This window comes from Emys orbicularis, chromosome 1 (genome assembly GCF_028017835.1).
Source record: "Emys orbicularis isolate rEmyOrb1 chromosome 1, rEmyOrb1.hap1, whole genome shotgun sequence".
In the NCBI taxonomy this organism is placed as follows: domain Eukaryota; kingdom Metazoa; phylum Chordata; order Testudines; family Emydidae; genus Emys; species Emys orbicularis.
Genome location: NC_088683.1, coordinates 300,095,115 through 300,122,662, shown reverse-complemented (window position 1 = coordinate 300,122,662; position 27,548 = coordinate 300,095,115). Strand labels below are relative to the sequence as shown.

The 27,548-nt window shown below is 44.4% G+C and overlaps 1 protein-coding gene across 1 annotated transcript in view; it reads right to left on the bottom strand.

Moving 5' to 3' along the window:
- Nucleotides 1-27,548, bottom strand: part of DIAPH3 (diaphanous related formin 3) — a 437,750-nt gene that overhangs the window by 400,052 nt on the left and 10,150 nt on the right. The window contains exons 4-9 of the mRNA XM_065400973.1: nt 25,187-25,297; nt 24,692-24,810; nt 24,330-24,446; nt 16,795-16,913; nt 16,617-16,681; nt 15,631-15,735 (exon numbers count right to left, since the gene is read on the bottom strand). Coding sequence (XP_065257045.1) covers nt 15,631-15,735; nt 16,617-16,681; nt 16,795-16,913; nt 24,330-24,446; nt 24,692-24,810; nt 25,187-25,297 — 636 coding nt within the window. The remainder of the gene's footprint in view (nt 1-15,630; nt 15,736-16,616; nt 16,682-16,794; nt 16,914-24,329; nt 24,447-24,691; nt 24,811-25,186; nt 25,298-27,548) is intronic.

Below are 27,548 nucleotides of genomic sequence, written 5' to 3'. Positions count from 1 at the left end.
CACAAGGCAGGTATCTTGTCTCTCTGGGTCCCCACCCATCCTTCTAAATGGAAAAGCCCCAGGTTTTAGATGGATTCCAATACCCGGTGACACGGTCACATGTCCTGTGAGACACCAAGCCTTCAATCTTCCTGGCCTGACTCACATATTTCTAGTTTCAGATACAAGAATGATACATTTATACAAATAGGATGACCACACTCAGTAGATAAGCTTTGTAATGATACTTTACAAAAGACCTTTTGTATGAAGCATATTCCAGTTACATTATATCCACTCATTAGCATATTTTCATAAAATCATATGGAGAGCAACGTCACACACATTCTTAGAACGAAGTTTTGATTCGGCAAATGAAATGTTAAGTTTCTAGCTCTAACAGTTGTGAAGACGACATCACTTTGTATTTGGAAGGTTAAATCAATACTGTGATGTCCTAAGCGTGCATGATCTGTAGCAGAGTGAAAATTGATCAGAGAATATTTGGTGAGGATGGGCTTCAAATTTATTAGGCACATACCAACCAGCAGCTGATATGAAAGAAGCAGCCCCAGAACAGGATCCATAAAGTAAAAGTGAAACAGACATGGAAGACAACTCACGAAAAACTACACTTGGATCTGCTATTGAAAATTTTTTTAAAAAGAGTTATGGCAGGAATAGAAAGGAGGTGTAACAAAAGCAAAGTATACAGTGCCTGTTCAAGTAGTATTTGGTAATTATGAGTTTTACTGTTATTTGTAACATAAGTTATTCAATTAAAACACCTCTACCCCGATATAACGCGACCCAATATAACACGAATTTGGATAAACGCGGTAAAGCAGTGCTCCGGGGGGGGGAGGGCTGCGCACTCCGGTGGATCAAAGCAAGTTCGATATAACGCGATTTCACCTATAACGCGGTAAGATTTTTTGGCTCCCAAGGACAGCGTTATATGAGGGTAGAGGTGTACTTTTTAATTGTGAAACAGCTCTCTATGTCCAGGGCACCTAGAGCATATGGAGACATGCCTTTTTTAACATTTGTATACATCTAAAATAAAACACTATATTTTCTGCTGTTTTGACAAATTAGTTGTAAGTTGTTTTAAACATATTTAATAAAGAGTTGATTGACAATATTATAAAGATCACAAATATACTTTTAGCTACTGGTTCTTATTTATATTACTGACCGGAAGAATGGAGAGTTCCTGCAATACTCTATTTGTTGTTTGTTTCTTTTATAAATGTCTAAAGAACAAGATGAAAGTGATAATGAAATGGGTGAAAGTGATCATGAAATTATAGAGCAAGCGAAAAAGGAAGGAAAGTGTAGATCCTCTACTTAGTAGGGAAGTGGAACTAATAACTAATAATATCAAGATGGCTGAGGTATTTCATGTCTAGTTTGCTTCACTCTTCTGTAAAACGGTGACCAGATATTCCACACAATTAATATTAACAACAAAGAGCAAGAAACATAGGGAAATAATAGGTTAAAGAATATTTAGAGAAGTTAAACATATGCAAGTCAACAGACCCTAATGAAATTCATCCTAGGATACTTAAGGAACAAGCTGAAGCAATCTCAGAACCAATAGCGATTATCTTTTGGAACTCATGAAGCATATGTGCAGCCCCAAAGGACTGGAGAAGGACAAACATAGCACCTATCATTAAAAAGGAGAACAAAGAGGAACCAGGAAATTATACAACAGCCAGCCTAACTTCTGGAAAGCTATGGGGGGTGGGGGGAAATCAATTTTTAAGCACTAACAGGATAATAGGATTGTGAGGAACAGCCAACATGGATTTGTCAAAAACAAATCATGCCAAACCAAACTAATTTCCTACTTTGACAGGGTTACTGGCCTAGTGGAGGGGCGGGGTAGGGGAGGAGAGAAAAGAAAAAATGGTTACTCGCCCTGTACAGTAACTGTGGTTCTTCAATACGTGTGTCCCCCTATGGGTGCTCCACTTTAAATGCACTAGCAACCCCTGCACTTTTGATCAGATTTCTCTCATAACAGTGTCCATTTGGCCAACACATGCATGTTAGTCAGTCTCATGCCCTGTGCCATTGTTATATAACACTGTGCAAGCGAACCGCCCTCAGTTCCTTCTCTATGGTGAAGCTCTATGACAGAGAACTCTGAAGCAGAGAGAAAGGAGGGTGGGTAGTGGAGCACCCATAGAGAGACACATCTCAAAGAATCACATAGTGAGTAGCCATTTCTTCTTTGAGTAGCGTCGCTACAGGTGCTTCACTCTGGGTTCCTACCAAACAGTATCCTCTAAGATGGGGTGGCTTCGGAGTCGAGTCCAGTACAGAGGAGAGTACAGCCAAGCCGAACACAGTACCAGAGCCGGAATCATGAGTTATCACGTAGTATTTGATAAATGTATGTATAGCTGTCCAAGTAGCAGCTTTACAGATTTTGATAATCTGCTCATTCTTGAGGAAGGCCTTAAAGGCGGTGATGGATCTTGTAGAATGAGTGTGTATATCCAAAGGTGGTTGAAGTTGGAAGACTGGTAACAGGAGTTAATGTAGCCTGATATCCACTTGAAAAGCCTCCAGTTAGAGACTGCTGACCCTTTTGAACTATCTGCTAACAAGACAAATAACTTGTGGGTCTTTCTGAAGGGCTTTGTCCGGTGTAGATAGAAGACCAGGCCTCTCCTAACATCCAGGGTGTGCAGCAGTGCCTCCTGGAGATTTAGATGCAGTTTGGGATAGAAAACAGGCAGATGAATGGGCTGACTGAAATGGAACTGTGAAGAAATCTTAGGTAAAAATTTGGGGTGGGGTCGCAGAAGACTTAAGTGGAGAATGCCATCAGGGCCCTGTAGCGGGGTGGACACCCGCTCCTGCCCTGAAGGCCTTAAAACAGCCCTGGGGGAAGGTTGTGGCTGGGAGCTGCTAAGCTGGGCTGATTGGGAAGTGGCTCAGCTGGGGCCACGTCCCACTCAGGCCTCAGCTGGCCCTATATATAAAGGCTGTGAGACAGAGTACCTGAGTGGAGCAGGGCTGGGGACAGGCTGAGGAGCTGGGGAGCTCCAGCCTGGAAAGCCCCAGGCTGCGGCCTAGTAGGAGGCCAAGGGGTACTGGGAGTTGCAGAGGGCAGCCCAGGGATAGGCCAAGGCAGCAGGTCCAAACCCAACCTTGCCTGTGATGAGTGACCTATACTGCAGTCTGCCCCAGGGAGCGGGAGCTAGTTGGTGACTGGCAGTGGCCTTACTCTGAGGCAAGGTATGGGATAGTGGGTGGGGGTTCCCTGGGGAGGGGAGACCCTAGTACTGAGGGGTGTACTGCCAGGGGGCAGCACCCAGAAAAAGGGGCACCTGGGTCCAGGGAGGGACGCGGCGGCCAGAGGACAGGCGGATCACCAGCCTGCAGAGGGCGCTCCGGAGCTGGAATGAGCTAATTCCCAGAAGTCACCAGCAGGAGGCGCCGCAGGGGTGAGTCCGCTCCTCTACAGCCCCTATTTCTCCAGCCCGTCACGCCAACATGATGGCTATCAGGAATGCTGTCTTCAGTGACAAATGGAACAGTGAGCAGATAGCCAGAGGTTCAAAGCGTGCTCTTGTGAGGCATTGAAGGACTAGGTTGAGGTCCTATATGGGAATAGGACATTGGACCGGCAGATAGAGATTTCCCAGCCCTCTGAGGAATCTCACTGTAGTCAAGTGAGTAAAGACAAAATAACCCTCTATTGGTGGGTGGAAACCAAGCTGGCTGCCAGTTGGACCTTTATGGAGCACATCAATAGACCTGAGGTTTTGAGAGTTAGGGCATATTTCAATATATCCAGAAGTGATGCAGTCACTGGAGGAATCTGTCTGTGGTCACACCAGTTTACAAACTGAGAATACATGTAGCGAGTAGATTGTTTCTTGCTGTGTAATAATAGCCTGCTCAGAAGACGTAAAAAAGGTATGTCTCATCCCTAGAGCCATGGACAAACTGTGCTTTGAAACGAAGTACTGTGAGATTGGGATGAAGAATATGCCTGCTCTCCTGGGAGACAAGATGAGATGCAGAGTGAAGAGTAATCTGACAGCAAACAGCCAGTTGCATCAGGTAAGGAAACCACATTTGTCTAGGCCAGGTCAGAGCTATTACGATGACTCTGGCTTTCTTTATTTTGAGCATACCTTTGGCTATTAGGAGAATTGACAAAAATGCGTAGAGTAGGAAAAAGCATCCTTTAGGTGACCCTATTCGCCCCTCAAGCAGAAGTGAGTGCATTTCTTGCTTGACTCTGTGGCAAACCAGTCTGTGGAGTGCCCACTGATGGAATATGTAAATATTCTGGGGTCTATTTCCCAATTGTGGTCTTGGAAGAATTATCTGCTGAGTGCATACATGGTCACATTCTGAGAAACTGGGAGATAGGCTAATGTGATGACGATCTGGTTGCATATGCACTAATGCCAAAGCTTGACAGCCTTGGTGCAGAGAGAGAGAGGGGGAATCTCATTCCACCTTGGGAATTGATGTAAAACTTGCATAATATATTGTCTGTCATGATCTTTATGTGTTTGCCCCGATTAGTGGTAGGAACCAGAGAGCGGTGTATCTGACCACTTTGAGCTCCAGGATGTTGATGTGTAGCATTGCCTCTTGTGACATCCACTTCCACTGTATAAGCACTCCCCATCCTAGCAAAGAGGCATCCGTCCTTATGACGACATTTGGGGAAGGACATGCAAATGGGATTCCTGGGCACATGCTGTGATGGTCTTTCCATTAGTCGAGGGATTGTTTTACGGAGGTACATATGGAAAGAAGCATATTTAAACCATGTCTGGTTGGTGAACTGACAGTTCTGAGCCACCCTGAAGGCGGCACATTCAAAGCCAGACATGGTATGTAACAAAGTTCCAGGAAGTGACCTCTCAACAACCAGTTGTTCAGGTAAGGGAATATTAAGACACCTTTCCTGCAGAGCTGTACTGCTACTACAGACATGACCTTCAAAAAGACCCTCAGGGAAGATGACAGGCCGAAGGGAAGCACTCAGTATTGAAAGCGGTCCTGGCCACAATGAAAGATAGGAATCGTTTGTGGGAAGGTTGATAGTGATGTGGAAATGCACATCTTGAAGGTCAAGGGCTGAGAACCAATCCCCTTGCTCTAGTGATGGAATGATCATGGCAAGTGTAACCATTTCGAATTTCTGTGCCTTCACATAGGTGTTGAGTAGTCTTAGGTCTAGGCTGGATCTCCAACCTCCACTCCTTTTTGATACCAGGAAGTACCTTGAATGAAACCGCTTCCCTCTGTGCTGCATGGAGACTGGTTCTATAGCTCCCAAATGTAGAGACTGTCTATTTCTTGAAGAAGCACTCTCTCAAGGGGGGTCCCCCAAGAGGAACAAGAAAGGAGGGGTTCATTGATGGAAATGAAGTGGATGGTGTAACCTGTAGGGATCATCTCCAAAACCCACTTGTCCGTAGTGATCAACTCCCAGACTCACCTGAAGTAGTGAAGGCAGTTGCCAAAGGGAGGAAGGCTAGTGGAATCAGCACAGCTGAGGAGGATGGGAATGGAAATTCAGACCCTCGACCAACCCTTCAAAATTGATGCTTGGAGGTGGATGGCTATGAGGCGGGAGGCTGAGAAGAGGACCGCTTCCTTCTCTGAAATCTCTGCCACCTTTAGTATCGCTCATAGCACCTCATGGAAGAAAGGAATTAGATGGAGCAGGATCTCTGGGCAGTGAGACTTGTTGAGTTCTCTCTTGTAGATGGGTGTATAAATTAGGCCTGTCAATTAATCGCAGTTAGATTTAAAGGTCAGGTAGATTTTTAAGAGTCCTTTAATGTTCTCAGAGACTCGTCCATGGTATCTGCGAGTAACTGAGACCCATCAAAACGAAGGTCCTCTACTATACTCTAGACCTCTTTTGGGAATCCAGAGAGTTGGAGCCAGGAGGCTCTTCTCATTATCACCGCTATAAGCAATCGAATGGGCAATGGTATCAGCAGCTTCTAGGAACACTTGTAGGGTTGTCCTGGCAAGTATCTTTGCAATAATTGCCTGGAACTGATCCCTGTGTTCTGTCAGTGAATGGTCCGTGAAAGAGGTCAGTTTGGTGTAATTCACGTAGTTGCACTTTGCCATCAATACTTGATAATTGGCAATAATAAACTGCGGGAGGCCAAGGAATAAGACTTTCTCCCCAGTAGATCCAGCCGCCTGAGGTCTTTGTCATGAGGCGTGGTTTTAACATGGTGTTGCCTATCATATTCATTCACTGTGTCAACTACCAAAGAGTTAGGTGAGGGATGAGAAAATAAAAATTCTAAGTCCTTTGCTGGGATGCAATACTTTTTATCCTTTCTTTTTCATGTAGGCAGAATAGAAGCTACATGTGCCAGATGATCCTGGCTGGGTCCAGAAGAGCCTTATTAAGAGGCCAAGCAAGTTGATGGGAAAACGTTGAACACCTTATAAGATTCTGTCAACTCCTCAAGAGGAATCTGTAGAAAGTCTACAACTTTCTTGACCAGGTCCTGGAAATATGCATAACTGGTTGGAAAATTGCTCCCAAAGAGTAGTTATCAGTGGGTCACAGTCAAGCTGGAAGGGCATATCAAGTGGGGTCCCCTAGGGATCAGTTCTGGGTCCAGTTCTGTTTAATATCTTCATCAATGATTTAGATAATGGCATAGAGAGAGTACACTTATACATTTGCGGATGATATGAAGCTGGAAGGGGTTGAAAGTGCTTTGGAGGATAGGATTAAAATTCAGAAGGATCTGAAAAACTTGATAAATGGTCTGAAGTATACAGGATAAAATTCAACAAGGACAAATGCAAAGTACTCCACTTAGGAAGGAATAATCAGTTGCAAACATACAAAATGGGAAATGATTGCCTAGGAAGGAGTACTGAAAGAAAGGTATCTGGGGGGTCTCGTGGATCAGAAGCTAAATATGACTGAAGAGTGTAACATAGTTGCAAAAAGAAAAGAAAAAAGCTAACACCATTCTGGGATGTATTAGCATGAGTGCTATAAGCAAGACCCTAAGAAATTCTTCCACTCTACTCAACTGGAGTATTGTGTCCAGTTCTAGAAGTCACATTTCAGGAAAGATGTGGACAAACTGACGAAAGTCCAGAGAAGAGCAACAATAACGATTAAAGGTCTAGAAAACATGACCTATGAGGGAAGATTGAAAAAATTGATTTTGTTTTGTTTACTCTGGGGGGAAAACAGAGGGGACATGAGAACAGTTTTCAAGTATATAAAAAGTTGTTCAAGGAGGAGGGAGGTAAACTGTTCTGAGGATAGGACAAGAAGCAAATTAAATTGCAGAAAGGGCAGTTTATGCTGGACATGAGGAAAAACTTCCTAACTATCAGGGTGGTTAAGCACTGGAATAGATTGCCTAGGGAGGATGTGGATATTTTTAAGAGCAGGTTAGACAAACACCTGCCACGGATGGTCTAGATAATAGTCCTGCCATGAATGCAGAAAACTGGACTAGATGTCCTCTCGAGGTCCCTTCCAGTCCTAAGATTCTATGATTCTCTGTTTAAAATCATCCACCAGAGATAGAGGAGGAGGGATGACTGCTTCTTCCAGAAATGAAGAGAAGAGATTGTTTCTAGAAGATATCCTTTCATCAGCTCTAGCCTCGTGTTCCAGAAGGGATTCCTCTGGAGGATCAGGCCTCGTTGAGGGAGTAGGTGATTCTGGTTCCTTTTCTCTATGGTGAGTGATACTCAACACTCTGGAAAACTGTTGATAAGCCACACAGGGATCCCAATACGGCCAAGGAGGAAGTGCATAAGGCATAGGAGACGGCACCCAAGGTTGCTCATATCAGCAAGACATTGGTGGTAAATGTGGACTGTGCAGAGTTGCAGCTTCAGCAGAGGCTTCTGGAAAGGGGCCTCTGTAGCAGTGAGGAGACGAGCCCTGAACTGACATTTTAGACCAAGGAAAGTCTTCATCAGAATCCTCTTCCTCAAGTTTATTCAGGAATGGTGGAGCACCTGAAGAGATCTGAGGTGAAATAGTTGGTACCAGGCAAAGTTCAGGCGATCTGGATGTTCTCTGTACTGACAGCACATCGGAGCCGAGGAGCAGCGAGTTGGGTATCTCAGATACAGCCACGTTCCAAGAAAATCACAACTCCTGCAGTACCGCGAGGGTTATCAGTACCAAGACTGAAGTCTGCACCAAGGTAATTGTGGCGGAGGATGCTGATGGTACCATAGGCTTTGGGCGCTCTGAGGAAAGTGCAGTTGCTGGTGGTACCAAAGGTCTCATGCACTCCAAGGAAAGCACACTTGGAACCTGAGTGGGTTTCTTAGGTACCAAGGAAGAGCTCGTCTTGCCACACCGGTCCACTAATGTTACTAATGGTCTCTCCAGCCGCGTGGCCTTGCAGTCTAGCTGTGCTCTGGGTACCTGAGGAACCAGGAGCCTCGACGGTACCTGATTGAAGAGCCAGTGGCACTGGGATAGCAGAGGAGACTGACGACCTTGGCTTTTTCAAGGTAGGTTCTCTATCTGGTGATCAAGGGGCACGTTTTTTCAAGGACCTATGAGAGGAGATCTGTCTCTCTTAGACGCCCTGGGTGTGAGGCTGTGATGTTGTTGAGGCAGTAGACCCTGCTCGGTGACCCTTGTTCTGGGTCAGAAGCTGGTTGTAGAGAGCTCTCCATCACAAGAAGGTGAAGATTGGGGATTGGACCTGCTTTGAGCAGGGGGTTGGATTAGATGACCTCCTGAGGTCCCTTCCAACCCTGATATTCTACGATTCTATGAAGCGCTCTCTCTTTTTCTGGCTCTTGATTTTAGTGCCAGACAAAAGTTGCACTTCTGAGCAATGTGTGATTCCCCAAGGCAACGAATACATTGGGAGTGCCCGTTGTTGACCGGGATCACCTCCCAGCAGGACAGACAACACTTGAAGCCAGGAGAACCAAGCATAACCTCTCAGTAAAGAGAACTAGTAACTATCTAATACAGTGATACTCAGACTGAGGCTCGGAATCTGCAAGTGCCTCTTTAATGTGTCTCCTGTGGCTCTTTGCAGCACATATTAAAACACTGTGTGGTTTTATTATTAACCCGTCTAAGCTATTAACCAATAAGGATGCTTTTACTATGTTATTAACCAATTGTAGAATACTTGATCAGTCATTTTGCTGTGAGAATGAACAATGAATTCACATTACTGTGGTGCCTTTGAGTAACGTTGATAGCTAATTTGACTGCTGAACTACTGAGGTCCAAGTATTACTGATCTAATATCTACCTAAATACAATATAGAAAAAATAAAAATATTTGTTTATGAAAAGAAAGAAGCATTAACACTATAACTAGCTATCAGTAAGAAGAGAAAAATAGAGTTGAGGAAATCTCAACAGGACAACTCCGTCCCAGGTCAACGCGGTTGAGAAGGAACTAAGGACTGTTTGCCCGCACAGTGCTAGATAACAGCACAAGACAGACATGAGTGGGCCCAATGGATACTGCTATGAGAACTCTCTGATCAAAGGCACAGGGGGTGCTAGCGTGCCCAGAGTGGACACTACTCAAAGAAGGAGTAGATGTGAGATATACTGATTTCAGTCAGGCGTTTGACAAGACCACAGTCAAAAAGTAGTTATGAACGGTTCACTATCAAACTGGGGTCCCACAGGGATCAGTCCTGGAGCCAGTACTATTCAATATTTTCATTATTTATTTGGATAATGGAGTAGAGTGTATACTTATAAAATATGCAGAGGACACCAAGCTAGGAGAGGATAGAAGCACTTTGAAGGATGGGATTAGAATTCAAAACCACCTTGACAAATTGGAAAACTGGTGCCAAGTACTACAATTTGGGAAGGAAAAATCAAATGCACAACTACAAAATGGAGAAAAACAGGCTAGGTGGTAGTACTACTGAAAAAGGACCGGGGATAAAAGTGGATCAAAAAGTGAATATGAGTCAACAAACAGGATACAGTTGTGAAAAAGGCTAATATAATTCTAGGGAATATTAACAGGAGCGTCCTAAGACATGGGAGGTAACCGTCCTGACCTTCTTGGCACTGGTGAGGCCTCAGCCCAGTATTGTGTCCAATCCTTTAGGAAAGGTGTAGACAAATTGGAGCGAGTCCAGAGGAGAGCAACAAAAAGTAATAAAATGGTTAGCAAACCTAACCTGTGAAGAAGAGAAAATAAGGGAATGCTTAGTCTTGAGAAAAGAAGTTGTGGGGCGGGGAGGCCCCGAGACCTGATAACAGTCTTCTGAAATGTTAAGGGCTGTTATAAAGAGGACTGTGGTCAGTTCTCCATTTCCACTGAAGGTAGGACAAAAAGTAATGGCCCTAATCTGCAGAAAGGGAGATGTAGCTTAAATATTAGGAAAAACTTTCTAACTATAAGGGTAGTTAGGCTTCCAAGGGAGGCCGTGCAATCCCCATCACTGGAGTTTTTAAGGACAGGTAAAACACCGGTCAGGGATAGTCTAAGTTTATTTAGTCCTGCCCCATTGCAGGGGGCTGGACTTGATTTCTCAAGGTCCCTTCCAGCTCGATATTTCTATGATTTTATGATTAAGCAAAGGATAGGAAATACTTTTAAAACAAAGAAACAATGAAATATCAGAATACAATAAACTGTACAAAACTGCTCTATTCCTTTAAATTGTTTGCCCTTCTCAAAGTCCTCTGGGAGCTCAGCTGTCCTCCTCGAGTTCCAAAAACTAATTGCTAATTCTGAAATTGCTTCACCTTTACTAGTAGGCCTAAGGTACATTTTTCAAACTCTGGCTAATAAAAATAATTATGAATATACATCAATGCTACAAAACAGCTGGGGTACAGAGAGAGTGTAGATGGTCTGCCCAGGAGAGTTGGAAGGCATCAGAGAGGGAGCCCGTGCTGTACCCACAAACTGATGGTATTTCCTGTTCTGCCTGGTGGCAAACAGGTCTATGTGGGGAAGCCCCACATCTGGAAGAGGACACTGATGACTTCCAGGTGAAGAGACCTCTCATGGTGAGAGGAAAAGGCTCTGTTGAGCTGATCCGCTAGTATGTTTCAGGCTCCCGGGAGATGCGTCGCCTTGAGGTGAACGGAGTGATTCACGCAGAAGTCCCACAGCCGCAGGGCCTACTGGCACAAGGCCAAAGATCGAGCCATTCCCTGCTTGTTGATGTAAAACATGGATGCAGTGTTGTCTGTCAAGACCTGCACCACTTTGCTTGAGACCCGGGGAAGGAACACTTGGCAAGTGTACTGCCCTGAGTTCCCTGACGTTTATATGTAGGGAGAGCTCTTCATGGGACCAGAGGCCCTGGGTCCTAAGATTGCTGAGATGAGCTGTTTACCCTAGATCTGACACATCCAAGACCAACCCGATCGATGGTTATGGGGCAGTAAAGGATACCCCTTCCATTACCGAACCTGGGTCTTTCCACCAGATCAGGGAAGCGAGGACCAGAAGCGGAACTGTGAGTACTGAGTGTAAGTGGTGTTTGCTTGGGGAGTAGACTGATGCCAGCCACATCTGGAGGTGTCTGACACAAAGCCTTGCAAACTGTACCATGCAAGTTCACACCACCATGTGTCCCAATAGTTTGAGGCAGATCCAAGCAGTCGTTATTGGGTGGACCGTGACCTTGGATATCAGATCCAACATAGTCTGGAATCAGGCCTCTGGCAGGAAGACTCTTGCTTGGGTCGAGTTGAGCACTGCCCCAATGAACTCTATTCTCTGAACCAGGATCAGAGTTGACTTTTGCTCATCTATCAGCAGGCCCAGCACCTGGAAGGTGGCCTGGACTTGTACTGATGTTGTGCCATACCTGGGCCTGTGACTGTACTTTGATCAGCCAGTTGTCAAGGTCGACTTGCACACCTCAACGACTCAGGAAGGCTGCAACTACTACCATACACTTCGTGAAGAGCTGTGGGGCTGCCAATAGGCCCAAGGGAAGAGTGGTGATAGTGGTATTGACCCACGATAAACCTGAGAAGCATTCTTTGGCCATGGAAGATAGAGACGTGAAAATAAGCATCCTTTAAGCGGAGGATGATGTACCTATTTCCCGGGTCCAGGAAGGGAGTGATAGAGGCCAGAGACACAAAGCAGAACCTCAGTTTCTTGATATATTTGTTGAGGTGATGCAGATCCAAAATAGGCTATAGGCCCCCTTTGGCCTCCAGGATTAGGAAATACCAGGAGTAAAACCCCTTCCCCCTCAAGCCTCGGGGAACATCCTTTATGGCCTCCACACGTAGGAAGGATTGCACCTCCTGGGCAAGGAGTTGCTCGTGAGAAAGGTCCCTGAAGAGGAAGGAGGGTGAAGGGAAGGAGGGGGGTGGATACAAACCAAAGGGACCCAATGGTCCAATGTTATATATAACCACACTGGGATGAAGGGTGACAGACAGCCCAACGACAAAAGAGGGGCCAGATCCGGAACAGACTGGTATAATGCCCAAGGGCACAACTTCAAAAGGCCTGGTGGGCCCCACCGGGACATCTGTGAGAGCCCGACTGTGAGGCTGATATGAACAGGAGGGATTGGCCCTTTCTTTTGTAGTGCTCCTGTCTGGGAGATGCTGCAAATCTGGAAGGCTGTTCGCGTCTAAAGTGCTTTCTGGCTAGTGATGGCATGCAAAGTCTTAAGTACCGCAGGATGGCCTTCGAATCCTTGAGGCCATAAAGTTTTAAGTCCATCTACTCCAAAAACAGGGAGGAGCCTTCTAAAGGGAAGATCCTGGATAGACTGTTGAACTTCATGAGGGAGGCCTGCGGACTGGAGCCACAAACAGCACCTCATGGTGACCACAGACACCATAGTCCTGGCAGCAGAGTCCGCCGCATGCAGAGCTACCTGGAGGTAGGTTCTGACCACACTTTTGGCCTTCTCCAGGATGGCCGCGAACTCCTGCCTCAACTCCTGTGGGAGGGACTCCTTAAATTTGGACGAGTCCCATACATTAAAATCGTACCTCCTCAGCAAAAGCCTGCTGGTTGGAGATACTAACTGGAGACTGCCCATTGACTAAAAACTTTTGGCCCAAAAAGGTCTAAAAGTCTTTTAGCATCTTTTTTCTTGGGGGTAGCACTCAACTGCCCCTTCCTGCTCCGCTCATTTGCTACCAACACTACCAGGAACCCCAGGAAGGGGTGCGAATAACGGTACTTGAACCTGCTTGCCAGTACATAGTATTTCTTCTCTGCCCTCTTTAGGCGGGGGAGGGGAGAGAAGACAAGGTTTCCACAGCATTTTCACTGGCGACATCACTATTTCATTGATGGGGAAAGCAACTCTAGAGGGCGCAGCTGCCATAGTGATATTGATCAGACTGTGTGCAGATTCCTTAAGCGCCTCAATCTCCAGACACAAGTTTGCAGTGACTCTTCAGGAAATGCTGGTTGGCCCTGAAATCATCCTAAGGGAGCAGATTACTGGGTCCTGCCACCACCTCATCTGGGGATGATGAAGAAGAGGTTTGTAGTGGAGGGACAGTACCCTCCTCTTCCTCTGCCTCCACCATGTCCATTGAGACCACATCCTGGAAAGTGGCACCAGGGTCTGTATCAGAATCAGGGTCTGGTACGTCTGTCTGAAGCCATTGATTATGTGTGGTGGGAAAGGGGCATGGGAGGACAGTACTGAGAGAAACCCCCAAGGGTTTCAATATAGTCATTGCACCAGCCAGTGGCCAGGTGACGGCCGGATAGCCGGTACCAAAGTCTGGTGGAGTGTAGGCTGGGTACTGGTATTAAGGTTTTGGTGAGGTGAAGATTCCCCTTCGGACTCCGAAGAGGATTCTTCCTTGGCGACCATGATGGAGCAGTACCTACTTCTGCCACAATGCAGTTCTAGGGGGTCCAAGGACAGGCACAGGTCGGTGACTGCTGTGCTAGGATCGTGAAAGACTTGCCCCTAGACAGTGTCGAGGTAATCAGTACCGGGAAGGAGCTCAGCACTTCCTGCTCTCCTCTGTCACTGGCCATCTTGGTTGCTGGGGGTATTTGTGGGGTCGGCGGAATTCGGAGGGACAGCAGGTCCTTTGCTGCTTGGAACACTTCCAGTGTTGAAGGAGGAGGCCGATGCCTAGCATCACAGCTGCTTCCGGGAGTCAGCAGTGGGTCCCAAACTGGACTCGGCGCTCTAGATGGAATCGGCAGCACCATCAATGGCTCAGGGGGGGACATGTGGCCGAGAATAGGTCTGACTGAGCTGTCCATTCCCCACTTGTCCCTTTTCTGCACCGGAGAGCGCCCTCTCACAGTGCACTGATTCTTATGCTTCTTCCTTAGCACCAGAAACTGGGAACAGCGCCAGGAAGAGCTTGGTGCCGGGGGAGTGCTCCACACAAATGTCGAAGTGCTCAGCGCCAATTCAGAATGGCTCAGTTCCAAGACTGGTCTGAGGGCTGCCTTCATGCGAATGGCCTTCAGCTGAAAGTCTGTCTCTTCTAGTGCATGGTCTGAAGTTCATGCACATCTGGCACTTATCTTTAACATGAGATTCCCCCAGACACTTTAGACATATAGGGTGCAAGTCACTCACTGGGATCAGCTTGTCACAAGAGGCACACGGCTTGAAGCCTGGGAACAGGGGCATGCCCAGCCCATGGGGCAAAAAGTCCCTCGACACCAGGGACAACTATTTACACTACTATATATGCTAACTCCAACTAAGAACTATAACTACAATAATTATACTAAGAATAAACAGAGAAAAGTCCAAAACACTGAGAAAGAAGCCCTGCTGCAGCAAGAAGGATCGTCTCAGGAACCATCATGGGAGGTAAGAAGAAACAGAGGGTGCAGACCCAGCGGCACCCCTTCTACCAGCCAATATGTGCACGACTCCAGAGGGCGCTCCGGCAACAGTGCACGCAGCGCGCACACACCTAGCATGGAATGTACATGAGCAAGCACTCGAAGAAATATATTTCACTGTCTTCCTACGTGTACATCTTACCCAAGGAGCTGTGCTTCTAGTCAATGTTTAGATTCTATTTCTTTTACTCCTAGCTATAAAACATTGGGAAATACTTTGGTTATATGGTCTTACTATCTAAATGTTAAATGTGCAGCAGTTGTATGCAAGTTATCTTCTTTAAAATCTGGATTTACTCTCTTTTTTTGTCATCTTTTAAAATCTGTTTACTTTTGGAAATTGAAAAATTATTAGAAAGTGTTCTCATTCCACTGGAGGTTATCTTTCACTGCAGGATACCCTTTGCTGAAGGTTCAGCAAAATAAATTGCATGAGGAATAATTTCCTGTGGTGGGATAAAGATCAGTGATGAATGCCAAATCTACCAGTAGAAGATTTCTTCCCCTTTGTGGTTAATTATTCAAGAAATGTGACAAGAAAAGTAAAACCCAAATGAAATATAAGGAACTAGTTTAATTAGCAGAAGCCTAGGCACAAAACAGGGATCAACTGGGAGTTCACGCAGCTAATTAATGTTATACTACAATTCTTTTTAATAAAGATTTGTGGCAAACAAACAAAAGAAACGGATAGTTCTGAAAATGGGTTCTGTTCTAAAACCTCACACATTCTATTAAGGTCTGAAAAGTATTAAATGAAGTATGTTTGTTTCTAGCAACATTATGGTATAGAATAATGTTATTTAATATTGTCCTTTACCTGGGATTTAAAAGCCTGTAATTCTGCTTCTAGCGCATTGATTTTTTCTTCTTTTTTCTGCAGTAGGGACTGGGTCTCCTGATGGACTATAAATTCTTTTTCAAACTGTAAGGGAAAAAACCAACAACATGAGACTATAGCGGATATTATCAACACTGCTATGTTGCTTCAGAAAATTCTAATATTTCCTTAATCTTTCAACATGAAACCAATAGCTTTCTTAACAGTTAACTCTTGAATATTTTAATCCTCAAGTGAAAAACCATAGCAATTACTAGTGCCAAGGAGAGAGGGAGCACTTAGCAAATTTCATCCAAACATATCAATCAGTTTACCACAGTATCATGTGTGTTTAATGTATGAAATGTGATGCATTAACCCAGCAGATTACAGTAAGAGTTTTGATGTCCAGGCATCAAACTAATACTTTACTTAGATTATACAAGTATTTGATTAAAAGGACTTTTCTACAAGGTAAAAAATGTCTTCAAAGATTGGTTTGGGAATACCATCATACCAAAATTTAAAGTTGTTTATGGGGATACACTATTCAAAAATGTGGTGTAAATGGAGAAGCCTGACTTAAATCTGAGAGTTATGATGTATTGTTTCGATTATAAAATGTGTCAATTTTTATTCTCAATGTCTCAGTTTATTCTACTGGGCAAAAAGTTTATAACATACAACTCTAGTCATATATAAAAGACTTCAATTTCTCACTATCTAAAGCTAAGGTTTGCTGTTTACAATTTAAAATAAAAATCTACCAAGTATTTGTAAATAGGGTCAGAATGTAACTAACTTTGCACTAGATCCCTGCCTTCTACTGCATATGACACACATACAACACATTTTTTTCACTAATTAATAAACATGGTTACTGAAAGATTAAAAATATGTTGTGAATTGTCACATTTGCAGTAACCAAATTTATATAGTAATCAAGTAAACCATATTTCTGATTAGATAACTTCAAAATTACTTACTTTCCTGGAAAGTTCTGAAGCTCGCTCTTCAAATTCTTCTATTTTTGCTTTATCTACACAAACATCTAAAACCAAAGGTATAAGGTTCTTAATTTTATACACCGTTTGAACTCTTTGCTTTTTAAAACACACACAAACACATTTCTACAAAATAATCATTTCTAAAAACTGCTCTCACCTATTAAATGACTGAAATTTACATCTAACTTTTTACGATAGGTGAAATCTGGGTCTGTTCCACTTCGGTGTAATACTATCTGGGACACACATTCTTCAATTAATTTGAAATACTGGGGTCTAAAGAAGGAAAGAGAAGGAAAACATTTTAGAATGTGTTTACTTGTCAGTACATACTTATACTAGTATCATAAATCAAAGGTATTTCAGAATGAATATATTAGTGGCCAAAGCATTTAGAATGACTTAGCTTCATAGAACTATAGTTTTAAATCCCAACAAGTTAACAGCATTTCACCATTCAAGAACAAATACAGCTAAGCCAGTATTTCTACTTCAAACTTTCTAATGCAGCACGGATCAAATCCAACACAAATATGATGCCATTTAAATAATGCAATATCTCTGACACCTACAGCAACTAGATACGTTCCTCACATATTTTCATGCAAGTAGTTTTAACCTTAAATGCAACTGATTTTTTTCCTTTAAAAATGCTCTTCGTTTTCTCCCCCCCCACCCATAAGTTCTGTACTTCTTTCCCCCTAACTCTCCTATCACCTAGCCCTCCTCTATCCCTGCATATATTTTCCAGCCTACTAGCCCCTCCCTTCTTCACACGCACTCTGCAGATTTTTCTTCCTTCTCCTGCATGTGCTCTTCTACTGCCTGGTCCTCCTTTCCCTCTACTCGCCTACTATGAATCACAGAGCTGAGGGATGTAAATGTTGGCAGGCAGTGGAACTTGTGCAGAAAAGAGTCTTCCTCTTGGTAGAGTCTGACCAGCAACCTAGAAGACACCTTCTCTTTGTGGCAATGGCATGTATCTCAATAGTCTACCTCTCACCTTATTATAGCTAAGCGGATGACCCCATGTAACGAAAAAAGCAGCTACAGCTTATTTAAAGCTGTTGTACATTTCAAAATTTCCTATCAAATTAAAGTTTTGTTCTTAAATATCAGGATGGGGTATTCTCTAGTCATATCTAGTATGCCTAAAGTGAGTGCAGGCTAGAAACACTGCAATAAAACGGTTACTCACGTGTTCTGTAACTGTTGTTTTTTGAGATGTGCTGCACATATCCATTCAATGTTAGGGATGTATGTGCCCAGTGTACTGAAACCAAAGTTTTTCCTATAGTTGTACCCAAAGGGGTAGTGCATGCACCCTGAGCCTGCTTGTATTTCCAGCTGAGGGTACAAAGGGCAGAGCCACCCCAACCCCACATGAACTACAATGAACTAAATTACCAAGTGAAGGGGAAGGAGAGTTGGTCATGAAATGGACATGTGCAATGTATCTCAAAGAACAACAGTTGCAAAGCAGGTAAATAAACCCCCATCCCCCTCTTAAAGTGATTACATGTTAGGTGACTGCTAAGCAATTCAGAAGGTAGTCAGGGCTCAGAGTCTATCAGAAAAGGGACGGCAGAACAATCTTTCCAAATCTACCATCATCTCTATAAGCTTCAGAGATAGCTTAATGTCTGGTAAAACATATGTACAGATGATCACGTTGCTGGTCTGCATCCATCAGAAATCGGGAATGTTTCCCAAGAACACTGACAAAGTTCCTTGAGCTTTGTAGAACGTGGAGAGATCTTTGCAGGAAAAGTGGTCTAAGTAACGTCAAACACTTAGGAGAAAATCTACAAGTTCCATTTTGTTTATGCACTTCGCCATCTTGTTTCTAAACAGTTGTGGTTTGTCCACCATGTTGGTACCCTTCTTCTTGAGACTATTGACGCCTTTTTCCCCCTGAGGAGGGAAAAAAGCAAGGGTAACATGATATGTGATCTGCCCACTAATAGGAGAACATAAAAGACTGCTGCATCTGAGAGAAGGGACTGTCCTTCCTGGTGGCAGCACAGTGCATGTCCTAGTCAAGACTTCGATGGATCTACAGAAGATCACAGAAAAAGATCCAAACTCCTATTCCAGTTACCTGTTCCTGATTGATTCCTGTCTTACCTGTGTTCACAGTCCATGAAATCCATTGTCGTGGGTCCATTCCTCTGAACCTGGTGTAGTATGTCTGTACCTTACCTGTGGTAAACTCCCTTGTCTTGTGGTTTGGGGACCTTGACTTCATGTCAGTTTGTTAAGCCAACCTGTCCCTGACTACCCTTTATGAACTGTTTTATTTGGGGGTCCTATCAGTTACTGTTTAAAGTCTTGTTAAATAAATCAATCGGTTTCATAGTTAAGCCTGTCTGTAGTTTTCTCGCCAATGATAGATGCGAGTTGGGGGAATGAATCTGCTGGGTGGGGCTTTAAGATGTGGAACCTAGGGCACATCCAGTTCACCACTGGCAGGATATAAACAGAGATTATTCCAGGTTAACAACACCGATACGCAAGATGCAATAGATGAAATTTGTGAAGAAACCGCATCCCACTTCATTTTGCCCATAAAAAACACAAACATTTAAGAAGACACACTAAATGGCTTTGTCCTATCTAAGCCGAGAGGGCTCTATGCACATTCAAGGTGTGGAGCATCGCTTCATCTCTGAGTATGTGGCTTGGGAAAGAAGGTTGGTAAGCAAATCACTTAGTAGTAATGAATATCTAAAACAATTTTTGTCAAAAACTTGGGGTAAGGGCTGAGAGAAAATGCCCTTATAAATAAAACTGCGCAGCAGGGCTCTACTACAAGGGCTTGCAGCTCCCCCACACTTCTGTACCAGGTGATGGCCACCAGGACACTTTCTCAGAGAGAAGTAAACGGGCGTATGCAGTCAGCACCTCAAAGGGTGGACCTATCAGAGATGATGAAATTAAAAATCATGTCCCAGGTGCTACAAGGTCCATGACTAGTAAGAAGAGTATCTATAACTATCAAAAACCTAATCATGGGCTTCAAAACCATTAGGAAGCTGATATGGCTGCCAAGTGGACCTTAATTGACGAAAGGGACAAGTCCTGGAGCTTGAGATGCATAAGGTAATCCAGGATTGACTGCAGCGAAGCCTGCTCAGGCCTAACTCCTTGGGCCGAAATCCAGCACATGAATCATTGCCATTTGGCCAAATAGATTGTTCTAGTGGAGGACTTTCTACTACCCAGTAGGACCTTCTGGATGTAGGCCAAGCACTCCTGCTCTTCAGCAGTTAACCATGCAGCAACCAAACTGTTAGGGGCAGCGCTGCTAGATACGGGTGCAGGAGCCTGCCATGATTCTGGGACAAGAAATATGGCCAGAGGAGCAGCTGCATCCGGGTCATCACCAACAGGTCCATCAGCGTGTCGAACCAGTGTTGGCAAGGCCAAGCCGGGGCTATCAGGATCTCATTGGCCTTGTCCTGCTTGATCTTCATGAGCACTCTGTGAAGCAATGGCACTGGTGGGAAAGCGTACATGAGAGCCTCCAACCACAGGAGTAAGGTGGTGTCCAACAAGGAGCCCGTCGATTCCCCAAAATGAGCAGAACAGGTGACATTTCCTGTTCTGACGAGTTGCAAACAAGTCCATATGGGGAGATTTCCACTCTTGGAAAATCCTGCTGATCACCTTGGGGTGGAGTGAACATTTGTTGTCGAGACAAGGCGGCTCTGCTGAGAAGATCTGCTAATACATTCCTGGTTCTGGGAAGATGTGCTGCCACGAGATCAAGGGCATGCTGCACACACAAAAATCCCAGAGCCGGAGGACTTCCTGACAGAGAGATGATGACCTGGCTCCACCTTGCTTGTTGATATAAAGCATTGTAGCAATGTTGTCCATCAGGACTTGAACTACTTTGCCTTGTAAGTGGAACCAAAATGATTAACAGGCCAAGCAAACCGCCCTGAGCTGCCTGACATTTATGTGGAGGGAGCAATCAACCCCCGACCAGCGGCCTTGTGTACTGAGCTCACTCAGGTGGACTCCCCAGCCCAGGTCCGAGGCATCAGAAACCAGAGTTGGCAATGGGGGAGAGGGCCGCGAAGGCAACTCCTTGCAACACCGACCCAGAGTTCAACCACCACTCCAGGGACAACAGAATGTGATCTGGCACTCTAACTACCCAATCTAGATTATGTCTGTCGGGGATGTAGACGGACATCAACCCGCCTGTAGCAGCCAGAGGTGCAGCAAGGCATGATGGACCACATAAGTACAGACAGCCATGTGGCCTAGCAACATTAGGCAAGTGCGGGCAGTGGTAAAACCAGGATCTAGAGAAGGAATGATGAAGGCCAGTGAAACCATGCACAACTTCAACTTCTTGAGGTACTTGTTGAGTTGCTCTAATTCCAGAATGGGTCTTAGGCCCCCTTTTGCTTTTGGGATCTGGAAATAGTGGGAGTAGAAACTTTCCCCCTCAGTTTCTGAGGGGCCTCTTCCACCACCCCCCAGTTGTAGGAGTTTGTCTGCTTTCAAGGTAACCTGCAACCAGGCAGAATGATAGGGATGGAGATGGTTGAGGAAAAGACAGGGCAGATCCAGGGAGTTGACTGGGGCGTACGCTCAAAACGCACACTTATGGGCCCCGTGATGTTTCGCTGGGCCAGGTTGTGCAGGTGAATGGGAAGGGGAAAGACAGTGACGACTAAAACTAGTGTTCCTTCTGCGTGTAGACCCCAGCCGAGGCTGCCAAGGCCTTGGCGGCGAGGGTGGCCAGAATTTCTTCCTCACCGATTGAGGATTATGCAACCCCACTGAGCAGAGGGTGGCCCGAGTGTCCTTCAGACTGTGCAGCCTCACATCCATTGCTCCGCAAAGAGTCTCACTCCATCAAACAGGAGATCTTGTATCAAGGACTACATGTCCTGGGACAGGCCTGCGGTCTGAAGCTAGTAAATGCACCTCATAACCACCTCCGAGGTGACCATCCTGGCCATCAAATCAGCCGTATCCCAGGCCATCTGGAGGCAACACAGAGTCACTGCTGTACCCTCCTCAACAAGGGCCCTGAATTCTTGGGCCACCTCCTGCTGCATGGAGTCCTTAAACTTATGGAGGGAGTCCCACAGGTTAAAGTTATATCTCCCCCAACAGAGCCTGGTGGTTCGCATCTCTGAATTGGCGACTGGCCATGGAATAAATATTCTTTTCAAAAAACTGTCCAGTCTCTTGGCCTCCTTATTTTTGGGGCTGGAACTAGAATGCCCTTGCTGGTCTCTCTCATTGGCCACTGAAACAAACAATGACCCTGGGGACGGGTGAGCATATAAGTATTCAAAACCCTTGGCAGGGACAAAATACTTCTCAGCCCTCTTGGAAGTGGGTGGGATTGAGGACAGGGTTTGCCAGAGGGCTTTGGAAATCTTTAGGACCCCCTGGTGCACCGGGAGGGTGACACATCCGGGGGTGGATGCAGAGAGCACATTAAACAAAATTGTCTGATTGCTCCGCCATCTCTTCTGCCTGTAGGCCTAAGTTAGTGGCCACCCTTTAGAGCAGGGCTTGGTGCTCCTTAAAGTCATCTGGTGGGATAGTGTGAGGGCCCCGCCACAGCCTCATCTGGAGGGGATGAGGACGACGGAACCACCGGGGGAGGGCCCAGGGCATCATCCCCCATGGGGGAAAGGGTTCTCGGGCTGGGCACCTGGCACTCCACCTCAGCTTCTGCTTTGCCTCGTGCACCAAGCCCAGTGCCATCGGTGCTGCTTGATGCTTGTCCGAAGCAGCGACCGACAATTGGTGTGACGGGGCATCGGCATAACTGACATGCCCCAGTCATAACAATAAGGCCATTGCGTTGGCCACTGGTCCGGCAGCCAGGATGGCATCACTGAGGTGGACACAGCCTCAGGAGCCCAGTCATGTCGGTGCTATCCTGGCGAGGAGCTGAACTCCCTCTCTCTACCAGAGAAATCCTCCTCCTCCGGTGACCATGGTGGAGCCATCAACGCCTGAGTCTGGCGGCTAACCTTTGCCGTGGGTGAACGATGCCTTGAGTAGGCAGACCGGTGCCGTGTTGGGGAGCATCTAGGCGACAGTGATTGTCAGCGTGAGGATGATCAGTGCCAACTATACGGTGACCGGCACTTCCCTCTGGGAGAGTCTTGACTAGACGGCGGAAACCAGGAGCATGGTGCTGGCAATCTGTGGCTGCGAACCGGTGACCTAGGCTGATATGGAGACCAGGGACGTGGTGCCAAAGAGCTCTACCTTGGCTCTGGAGACTGGCGGCATTCACTCACCTTCTGGGAAGCTTTCATGGCTGGCTTGCCTTCATAGGAAGCCTTTGACGGGTCCATTGCCGCATGCAGTGTCAGCTGTGCTGGGAGAGTCCTTTGCTCTCTGGGCACCGGGAGCTGGGAAGGCGTTGACTCTGCTATCAATCTCTGTCCCCTACTGCTCCCTGGAGTCGGTGGTGGTTCCCTTACTGGGGTAGAAGGTTCCCTCGAGGACATGTGGCTCTGGCGTGGGCAGGCGGCCCGAACACAGTCCTTTACCCAATGACCCTTGATCCGTTTTGCTCAGTGTCGGGTCCCGCTTTTTAGACTTCTTCTTGGGTACCGGTGAAGGGGATCAGTGCTGGGTAGAGCCCGGTGCCGGGGATGCGCTACGCACCAAGCCTGAAGTGCTGGAGGTTGCCTCCAGCCAGGACAGCTCTGACGCTGGGCGGAGAGCAGCCATCCATGAGGAGGGGCCCTCAGACGAATGTCGCGTTCCTTGTGTTTCCTGGGACGAAAGTCCTTACAGATGCAACACTTTTCCCCCAGGCTCTTCAGACAGCTGCCATGTGGGTCACTAACAGGCACAGGCCTATTACAGTCAGCACAGGGCTTAAAACGGTTTACAGTTATAACACAAAGTTCAAAGGGAAAGAACCTCTGACCACTTGTGAGGCAAGGGAGAGAGGCGCTCCGACCAACCACCACGGGCAGTAAGAAGGAACTGAGAGGGTGCCCAGCGGCGCCTAATACACCGACGCACGAACATGGCACTCCAGAGGGCACCAAAGCCGACCCCACAGATATTGCTAAGGTAAAGTCTCCGATAACTGTGCATGTGGGCAGGCACACAGCTAGAATGGAATCGACATGAGCAAGTACTCAAAGAAGAATTTTAATTAAAGAAGTATTTGGCAGCCTAAATATAGGGCAACTTAGCCACTCCGCTATAGTTTCTTTATTCGGGGCCACATTTTTAAAAGACATGAGTTTGTGCACGTCTGAATTGCACACCTGGCACTCCCAGTTCTAGAGCACAAGTAGTCTTAATTTAAGAACATAATTTTATATCTACAGATATTGATGTATGTGCTATAGACAACACAGGCAGCTAATACAGTTCAGATCCCAATACGGACAGGGTCTCAGATTAAAGCACAATTGTGTTCTAATCAAAAAGAAAATAAACATGTTTAAATAGTTTCTTCTCATTCAGAATTCATTCTCTTCTTTATGCCATCTTATTATGAAGTAATAATGCCATTTGTGCAATATCAATTATTTCTCTAATAGCAACCCAAAATGCAAAACTGATAGACTAACTCAAAATAATGTGTCACTTGATTTTATTGAAACCATATCCCATTATTCAGTTTGGCACAATGAAACAAAAGCTAAAGAGCTGATATTTACCACAATTTTAACTTACCGTATAAAATAATCATTTCGTATGAGCAAAAGATGTTGGAGAATAGAAAGAAAATATCCTTCGGCATTAGTGTCCTTGACTGTGTTCCACACCATATTGTAAACATCATTTGCTTCAGTAAACAAGTTAAGGAGAAGAAAACAGGAACTCTTATTTGCAATCTAGGATATACTTTTTTTTATTTTATTTTAAACAAACTACTAAAATGCAGTATACTGTTCAAACACCCAGTTAAGAAAAACATTTCAGTCAAGTTTTGTGTTACAAAATCTTATATTGCTAACACAAAAACTGAATTGCATTTTCTGATACTAAAGCATTATTGTTTCTACATGTTAAGTTCCTCACTCCCAAAAGGATATTCTAGTTCAGATCTAATATCTTCCAAACGATGGGAGAACTCAATCATGTCTTCTTCCTTGTGCTCATTGAAGACTTTCAGCTGAATATCTAGAGCATCATTCTTTATATATGTCAATTGCTGCAAAGAAAAGGTAGTAGAAAGGTACACAAAACTAAAAATTGCACATGTAAACAAGCCCTTCAATTCTGAGTAACTTTCACAGGTTTATGTTATTTTATTGTAACATTACAAGAACTCACATTAGTTATTCAATAAAAATGTATCTGCACAACATGCTGTTCTATATTTTCTATCATTAAAATCATAAAATTAGTGTTGATTTAATACATCTAGATAACGTATAGTTTTTTTCATTCCTCTTTCAAAACGGTTTTTCATATTTAACCCCTTGAATACTCAAACTTAGTATAATATTTGCATTTCATACAACTCCCCCAACTCAGGTAGTCCACTAATTTAAATATTAATGCAAAGAGACTACCGAGCTACTTACTGGCAATATCTCCTTCAATCCAGAGCGCATAAATTCATTTCTGATGTGGAGCCTGAAGTCCAGATCATCAGGAGATGTTACAAGAGCATTGATGAGCTGCATACAAGCTACCTGTAACAGAAAAAGAAAATAGACTATAGTATTTCTTAGTTTTCAATATATTTTAATGTTAAAAGGGCTTTACTGAAATCTGAATACCTACTTTTTTAGCATGTTCCACATTTTACAGTTTTAAATGTAATCTGTCATGTGTAAGTCATTATTAAAGATAAGTAGATTTTGGTAAATTAAAATAAGCCATAGATGCCAAATAAGAAAGTGAGATATGACATATTTGGCATGTAACCATAAAATAATTAATTTCAGTTCTGTTTCTCTCCTGAATGCTGCAATTTTATACAAAAACCTAGATCATTTCACCCATAGTAACAGTATCTTAAGAGAGAGTTTATAGTAAAGTTATACTCAATATTTAAAGTGTTTGATGAATTAATGCATTAGGGATTTTATGCAAAAAATGCTTTAACAACTTAATGTAAATTGAAATCTGTACATGTGAATATATATTTAAAATGTATGACACGATGAAAATTGGCAATTGGTAAATTTCACATGCAGAAAAAATAAGATACAAATACATAGCCAATATTCATAATTTCAGATTCAAAGATATGTGTATATAAACAAGATAATCATACTTACCAAATCATAACTTTTCCAGTCACACCTTACATGACATATTTTGTATAAGATTTGTTGCAACTGGCAACAGTGGTAGCAACAATGATACAAATGGTCATCTTTCCTATACACAGCATCACACCCCACTCTACTGATCATCTCTCATTTGCTCTGAGAAGTTAACTCTGCCTTTAATCAGCCCACGATGCCAACCTCCATCACCTGCTTGTCTGAAAATTTAACAAGCACTTGTGCGCTTTCTCCTATGCTGCCCCATTCATGATTAGGAAGAGCTCCTCAGAAGTATCACCTACAAAGCCTCCTCATTATCCACCTTCCAAATCCTCCTCAAAACTCTCCTTTGCTGTGATGCCTACAAAAAGCTTGACAACAGTTAGGCTAAGGTGTGCTAAGATCACTGTTTATCATGCAGACCAATTTTGCTTGATTGTCTCCTTATACATCCTTTCTCTATCTGTAGCTATATGTTGTCTCTTGCCTTTTACATAGTTTGTAAGTTCTGCAAGGCAGGGAGTGTCTTCTTCTTGTGTGTTTGTATAGCACAATGGGGTCCTGGTCAATGACTAATAGGCACCAGCGTACTACAAACAAGCAATAAGAAATTCAGAGCTTGCATACAGATCTGTTAAACCAAAGATGACCAGTAAGCCATAACTTTGCCACCTTAACTTGAATATTTAAAGGCTAGTGTAATCATTTGGGGAATATGTCTGTGTCAGATCATAAACTCCATTCGTTTACTATTACTATTACGTAGGTTTCATGTTCACAGAACAATTTCACATTTAGATTTTTTCATAATTTCTCTCATCTGTTCTGTCTCTGATTTCAGTGTAGCAGCCACAATGTAGGTTGGTGCAGCGTAGGCACTGGGTGTTTGAATGGATCCTAATGGAGGTCACTAGGAAGATTTTGGATCACATGCTGTAACTGTAACCTAACCCAAAAATCAATAGTAGTTATGCTGTTTGCTGGAATGGCTACCTGTAACTTAACTCTTACAAAAGGATAGGTTGTTTGCCTATTGTTCAATCCCCAACCTGGAAGACCAGTAGACTGCTTTTTATCTGCTCCCTACCCTTTCATCTGTCAGATTTAGGTCACCCTTCCAGGAGTTGAAACTCCCACTGTCGTAGATCTCAGGGTCATTGAAACACACGAGCTTTCCAACAGTCCCAGAGCAGGAGTAGAAGTTATGGATAAACAAGTTTCCATTTGTTGTTTTGCAAAACAGTCTCCTAAATAAAACAAGTTTGTTGAAAATGAGTAATTACTGACTCCAAAACTGTTCCTTTAGAATGTGTATAACAGAACAACAAAGGAATGATTATCAGACATGCCCGCACACAACCCAAAGCAGGAGAATGAGTTGCTAAGCAAAGCACAGTTCTTGGATTGTGGTGGGTGCTTAATATTATACACAACTGCATACTGTGTGTGGTTGGGAGACAGCATGGGGCAGTTATGATATACACCCTGGGCCCCAACTAACAGAGAAACCGAAGTAACTAGTAAAACTGAAAACAACCTCTTTATTATTCCTCCTCAATGTAAGAGACCACAGATTGGGGACTGAGGCTAAAGCCTGGCCCAGATTCAGAGCTGCTGCCTCCACCTGCCACCAGAGGAACTCTTCCCTCTGCTTCTCCAACTATGCATG